This window comes from Cynoglossus semilaevis, chromosome 14 (assembly GCF_000523025.1).
Source record: "Cynoglossus semilaevis isolate Cse_v1.0 chromosome 14, Cse_v1.0, whole genome shotgun sequence".
In the NCBI taxonomy this organism is placed as follows: Eukaryota; Metazoa; Chordata; class Actinopteri; order Pleuronectiformes; family Cynoglossidae; genus Cynoglossus; species Cynoglossus semilaevis.
This window is the reverse complement of record NC_024320.1, coordinates 25,187,095-25,193,599: the sequence shown is the minus strand read 5'-3', so window position 1 is coordinate 25,193,599 and position 6,505 is coordinate 25,187,095. Positions and strand designations below refer to the sequence as shown.

The 6,505-nt window shown below is 40.1% G+C and overlaps 1 protein-coding gene across 1 annotated transcript; it reads right to left on the bottom strand.

Annotated features, from left to right (window-relative positions):
- Window positions 1-216: 216 nt before the first annotated feature.
- alpk2 (alpha-kinase 2) lies at window positions 217-6,282 on the bottom strand. Its single transcript, XM_008326064.2, has 10 exons — window positions 5,581-6,282; window positions 3,710-5,210; window positions 3,463-3,610; window positions 3,059-3,186; window positions 2,920-2,964; window positions 2,531-2,829; window positions 1,954-2,042; window positions 1,640-1,857; window positions 1,181-1,229; window positions 217-1,092 (listed from the first exon to the last, which is right to left on the bottom strand). The coding sequence occupies exons 2-10, from the start codon at window positions 4,929-4,931 to the stop codon at window positions 885-887; spliced, it is 2,406 nt and encodes an 801-aa protein (XP_008324286.1). The 5' UTR covers window positions 4,932-5,210; window positions 5,581-6,282; the 3' UTR covers window positions 217-884.
- Window positions 6,283-6,505: the final 223 nt, after the last annotated feature.

Here is a 6,505-nt window from a genome sequence, read left to right as displayed (position 1 = left end):
CAACGAAATGTGACTTTCTGCTTTTAACCCATCACCAAGCGCCTGAGGAGCAGTGTGTGGGGGCGGTGTCATGCTCAGAGCACCTCAGTGGTAGGACTGGTGGACTGGAACCTGAAGCCTTCCAGACCCAAGTCCACTTCCTTAACCACTAAGCTACCACTGCCCCTTGTCAAATGTCAAATGTTTTGTTTACCTACCTCCGTGGTGAACTTCTTAATTTAAAAAAAAAAAAGCCAAAATGAACGAAATGTCAAAATAATAATTCATTATTTAGTTCAACACAAGCTTTTATATACAAAATATATTTTACATTATACACATTTTACATGACAAGTCGAACATTGACATCAAATCTAATCAAATATTATAATTATTTCACCTGGTAATATATGTTTATATTTTTCTCACATTTGTCAGCACAACAACAATAATCACTCATACCGTACCACAACTCCAACTAACACACTGTATGTTCTTTTTCATTACTGTATATATGTTCCTCAAAGGCATTTCCTCAAAGCAATTAATTTAAAAACGTTCATTAATTTAATGAACGGATATTTAGAAAACATCAAGTGAAGTAAAAAAAAAGGTAAATCATCCCACGTCATCAATAAAGCATTCTAAGACATCGTATTTCATCACAAAAGACGAAAATAAGTTTCCGACCATGTTCAAGTCTTTGTAGAATTTGTCACATTTTCACTAAACATTTTTATGATTTCTCTCACAGCACACAAACTGTCTTTGGCTCAATACAGAGTCATAAATAAACGTCCTCATCGTCTGCGTATGGTTCTAGTTCTTATAAAAATCAAAGCAGCAAACTAGGAAAAACAGGCCTTAAGATAAATGAATAAAACAAAACAAATCCTTAGTCTTTGTTATGACTTGCTCTTTAAAGTTGACCCAAAGGTTTTCTTCTTGGGTGCAGCAGGAGGTTGGGGTTTAGATTTAGGAGCAGATAAGGGTTTTCTGGGTTTAGGCTGAAGGGAATCAAGGCCTAGGATCTCACAGAACATGTTGCACTGATGTAAGGCTTTAAACTGGTCGATGAAGGAGGTGGAGCAGTTTCCCTTGAAACCCTTATATCTGCAAAAACAAAAAAACAAAAAAATAATAATGAACAAAAAAATCCATAAAAATTCAAGGTTTGATAATCCACATATTTCTTACTCACCCTTTCCTACAAGTTGCTATTCCAACATCAGTAAGCTTCATTCCGACTCCTGAAAACAAGAATATTATTTTAATTGCATTATATTTGCAATAAATACACAGCATTTACTTGTTTTTATATATAAAGACAGTGGTTCTCAAACTGTGGTTGCGTACCACCAGTGGTACACAAGCACTCTCTAGTGGTAGCGCTGAAAAATCACATTTTTACATTTACATTTTCCATTGAATAAGTCTGAAACATACTATGCACAATTATTACAACATTTAAACATAAACATCTTTATAAACATTTCTAAACATCTCTCCTGTGGTGGAAGCTAACAGTGAAGGCCTCTGCTGCTGTATTCTAATGTTGGTCATCATGGTGGTACTCAGAGAGATCAGGGTTTTCTCAGGTGGTACAGAGTAGAAAAAGTCTGAGAACCACTGTATTAAGACATTTTATCCTGTCTCAGACCTTGCATGTCTGTCACCAGTAGGTTCCCCTCAGTGTGATGATAGACCCAGTGCTGAAAAGCACAGCATTTCTGTCCGGCCACCGAGTCCCGCCTTAGCTGGTTGATCTCTTTGCCGTCCTTGACCGAATATTTCACAAAGTTGCCAATCAGCTCCTCTTCCAGAGTAGCATAGGGGATATCATTGGATGGACGGTGTACCAGGTAGATGGGAATGATCCTAATGGCAGCAAATGTCAATAACATGTCAACCAAAACACATTGAAGGTACTTAGAGCAGGGAGTTTGGTTGTGTGCTTTATTTGACATTTCTTACTCTGGAACTTCTCCAAAGGTTTCCGTAGACTGAGCTGCAGCAGTGTACGCTCTGATGTATTCTCTTGCTGTGTTTTGAACTTGGCACTCCTGGAGAACAAAAACAAAAATCAATCAAAGATCAATGCAATATGATAATATTTATTGTGTTTATATCGCAATACTCTAAAGAAAGTATTTTATATGGTCCTCATTATCGGTTTTAACAATACAAACTGCCTCTCTACTAAATTTTGAATATTATTTGTTGATAAGCCATTGTATCAAAAATCATCATCTACCTCTTACCACTGTGAGAACTGCTGGATATTTAATATTAGCTTTTGATGCTATGCAGATGACACCAAGCACTATATATATAAAAAAAACCCTAAGCTCTACCACTAACTTTTATTTTAATTTGATTAAGTTCTTATGGCTAAACAACCACAGTTTTTTTGCCGAAACTTTTTATCATCCACTTTTATCAACTATAAGTTAAAAGTGAAAAATAAGCTCGATATAACACAGGAAAACTAAAAAGATAGGTTAAATACACAAAAAACACAAAGATCCAACAAAGGTAGTGAGTAACGTACCTCCACAGCCAAGGTAAAGTTCTTCTGAATGAGTTCCTCATTGTTCTTGGTCCCGTAGCTAATAGCGTTGTGAACTTTGAGAACACAACAGTGTCCTGACACTAAAAAAGGCGTTTGACCAGTGTTCATCTTGGTCCTGAAAGCCCTCCGATGCATTCCTTCCCCAAAGTGGACCTTTTCAGTGATGATACTGACTGGCTGGTTGTCTCCAAAGTACTGGTCAGAGAGGAAATCCTCTTTAAACAGGAGCCTGGAGCAGAGAACGTCCTCTTCTTCACTGACCACTTCCACTGGAACAGCTGAAAATAACACACAATTCTGAGATCTTCTCTCTTTTGAGTTAAATGAAACCTGCTGGCACATTTGTAGTTCTTGAGAATCTTACTCACATGCGGTGATCTGTGGCGACGGAGGAATGATTATTTCGCTGAGAACTGCAGAGAAAGGCAAGTAGCCGAATAAAGTACCTCAAAATACATTTGATCATCTATTTTTATTTTGTTGCTTCTGTGGATTTTTTTTTTTTACCTTCGTATGTTAGCAGGTAATCCAGGGTGACCGACCCATGTAGGCTGCTGAGCTGACACTGGTACTTGCCCAGATCTTTGTGAGAAGCGTTTACGATGTTGAATGAGACTCTGCTCTCATCCCCTGCACTTCACAGAAAGAAACAGTGTCACAAAATAAATTCACACTAGTGTTCGCACTAGAAACTCAGACAACAACTAAACTCTTTGGATAACATGACCTGGACGAATGAGAATCTTCACAGAGATATGAAACATCTGAATCCTATATAATGTGTATATAATCAGTTTATAATACATTTTGTGAAAACAAAATCCGACTGTAATTGAAGTTTAGGTACTTTGAGTCAAAAAGAAGGTGCTCAACGATTTGGGCGTATGTGAGGTGAGATGAAAAGGTAATACCTTCTCTTGACTTCATTGAGGAGAGTGTTGTCTCTGCTCCAGGTGACGGTGTAGTCACAGAAAACGGCCGCAAACTGACACCACAAGCACAGACTCTGGGGGTCTCCGCTCACTGACACTGCCTGAATGGGCTGCACCACCTTAGGTTCTGCAAACATCGTTGTAATCTATTATAATGAGGTAGGACACGGGGCATGTGTCATTAAAGTCAATCAATAGAATACTTGTTAACTGGAGTGCCTTTTACCTTCCTTGGCTGTTAGATTCTTCTTGACGGCTTCACTGTAAGCCTTTTTACTTGTCGACACGACATCAGCCTTGGGCTCATCTTTCTTCCCCTTATTATCCACATCTGGCTTTGGAAGTTTAGACTCCAAAATATTAAGGATCTTCCCAAACTTATCCTCAGAAAGGCGGCGTTTCTTAATGATGTCTTCCTTCATAGGACTAGGGCTGGACACCTGGAACTTTTTTGGCTGGTGGTCCTTATTCTCTGCTTGACACAGATGTGGTTCTTCCTGGGAAGCATTGATTTCTTTTACTTGTAACGTTTTATCAGCAGCATCTGGCTGGCTGCTGTTCCTTTGAACCTTCACAGCTTTAGCACCCAGTTTAGCCTCAAACATGTCAATCTTTCCTTTGGCTGTCTTTGGTTTTGCACCATAGTCTTCGTCCGCTGGTGGCTCCTCCACAGTCTTTTGGGCCGTTGTGTTCTGTCCGTGTTTCTTTTTCTTTTTGCCGTGATGCTTGCCTGGAGTCTTTTCCGCTGTCATGCTTGTATCAATCACCAGCTTTGTTTTTAGGTCCTCAAATTCAGCTGAAGTGTCAGTGATAAAATTCTCCCCAGCAGGAGGAGAAACTTCTTTCTGCTTAACTGAAATTTGATGAGAAACATTCTCCCGTGTCTTGGATATCGGTGCTCCATGATGATGACCTGCTGATTTGTCCTTCTTGCAGCGTGACTTTCCGTCCAAATGGTGCTTGTGACTCTTGTGAGGCATCTCTTCAACAATTACAGACTTTATAGGCCTCTGGACAAACGGGTCTTCCACGCCTAAAGTAAGGATTGCAACACGGCTCTCTTCCGAGATTAAGAAGTTATCTGCAGCACCAACCTCGAAGTTTGTGACTTCTCTGCCGAGATAATAATACTCTTCGATAATTGATTTTCTTTTTTCGGTTAAGGTGGACTTACTATTCTCACCTAAAAACAAGTCAACGTTTTCTTCATGTTGCACGGCAGATTCTGTGGTATCTCTGATTTTATGATTGAGCTCACTGTAATGTTCCAAGGATAGTTTGCCAGGAACACCATCTGAGGTCGGCCAGAGATCACAAGGTCGTACGTGATCACAGCTTGTGCCTCTGTTGTCATTGAGAGATCTTCTAGCACAAATTTGATCTTCTTCCAAACTGCTGGCGGTCCGGTATACAAGAGAAGAGCTGCTAGTCAGGGGAGCTAAGGGCATAATAAACTTTGTACTCCCCCTCTCTGGCTCCACCTGGCAAGTTCTGTCAAGGTCTGGAAAAGTGTCAAGAGACACGTGTGTGGGAGCAGTACAACTCAGGACAGGTTGCCTGTCCTCACCTGGTACATGTGAGTGGGTCGGAGTGAGTGTGTTGAAGAAGAGAAGGTCTGCTTCTTCACCATCAGTCTTGATTAATTCACAGCTCTTTTTAGCCTCCTGCTTGTCCACGGAACCCGGACTGTGTTGATCTGTCACTTTATACAATCCACCTGGAAATGTCTGGTAAAGAAAAGGGATCATAACAAAAAAAATATTTTTAAAAAGATATTTTTGAGGCAAAAATACTTATGCCTTCAACAAAGTAATAATTCACAGAGTAAAAATATTTTTAAAAAGATATTTTTGAGCAAAAATACTTATGCCTTCAACAGGTTGTTAAAGTAATAATTCACAGAGTGTAAGAAACAGTAAAAGGAATATTTCAACAAACTGCAGACATATAATAGTAGACAATAAAAATCATTAATATGGCAGTTATGTTTAAAACATAAAAAAATAAATTGTTAATATGGCAGTTATGTTTAAAACATAGTAAAAAAATAAATCATGTATTTTTAAAGGATTTCCCACAGGTTTGCGCAACACGTACCTTTTTACGGGGTCACAAAGTAGACAGTTAAGAAACACCATGCTTCTCTATCCAATCCCGCAATTCATACTATATATCCAACATGCAACTCAACCTCGCGATGGCTTCGCTTTGATCGAGAGCTTCAGCTTTATCTTGTGTTCCAGTGTCTATCAAACATCTTGTCCACTGACCATGTAGACCGCTCAGGACCCCGCTACAGGGCTTTTAAAGGGGTTGCAGTGGAAATAGGTGTGTTACAAAAGAGGGAGTGGGGACTGGGAGGGCAGCAAGTGTGGGTCGTGTTTCAGTCCTCAGCTGTGGCGTTCTCTCACCCCACCACCACTGACACGCCACAGATGCTTGCTATTATCATGGAACTCTCATCTATAATTAGGTGCCATTTCTGTCCATCTGAAGTTCTGCTCTCGTGCACTCCTGTTTCCTTGGGCTCACACAGCTGCCAGACTTTGAGATGGGAGCCAAAGGACTGATCTGATAATACAGAATCATGTTCAAGCAGAAGTCCTTGAGTACAACCTGAGTATCTCCAATTCAAAGTGAGGCAACAATGCACGTGAGTCTCATGTGTGGTCGCTGACCCACAGGGGTTTGTGATCTCAAAGGTATTCCACAGACCTCCTGACTGGCTGTAGGTATGAAAACAGTGACAAGGACAGTAGGTGGGAAGAACTCAAAATCCAGGACGTTTAGTGGTTGGCCTTCAATAATGGCAACAGAGGCAACTCAAAATCCAGGACGTTTAGTGGTTATGGCAACAGAGGTATTTTCCACTGATCTTCCTGTCTATCTACCACATCAGACTAAGTGTTGACCGTAGCCTGCAGGCTCAGGAAGATTTCAACGAAACACGACCTTCTAGTTAGTCACTTATAATCATTTATTCTTTGTCGCACCGTGATGCAAATGGTAAACTTAACTTGTT

What these genes read in the sequence shown, in the direction of transcription:
- alpk2 (XM_008326064.2), bottom strand. Translation starts at nt 4,931, where the DNA reads ATGCCCTTAGCTCCCCTGACTAGCAGCTCTTCTCTTGTATACCGGACC. An exon ending in ACTTTACCTTGGCTGTGGAG is followed by an intron (nt 2,043 to 2,530) that starts GTACGTTACTCA and finishes TTTGTTCTCCAG; the next exon opens with GAGTGCCAAGTTCAAAACAC. An exon ending in ACTGGTGACAGACATGCAAG is followed by an intron (nt 1,230 to 1,639) that starts GTCTGAGACAGG and finishes TCTTGTTTTCAG; the next exon opens with GAGTCGGAATGAAGCTTACT.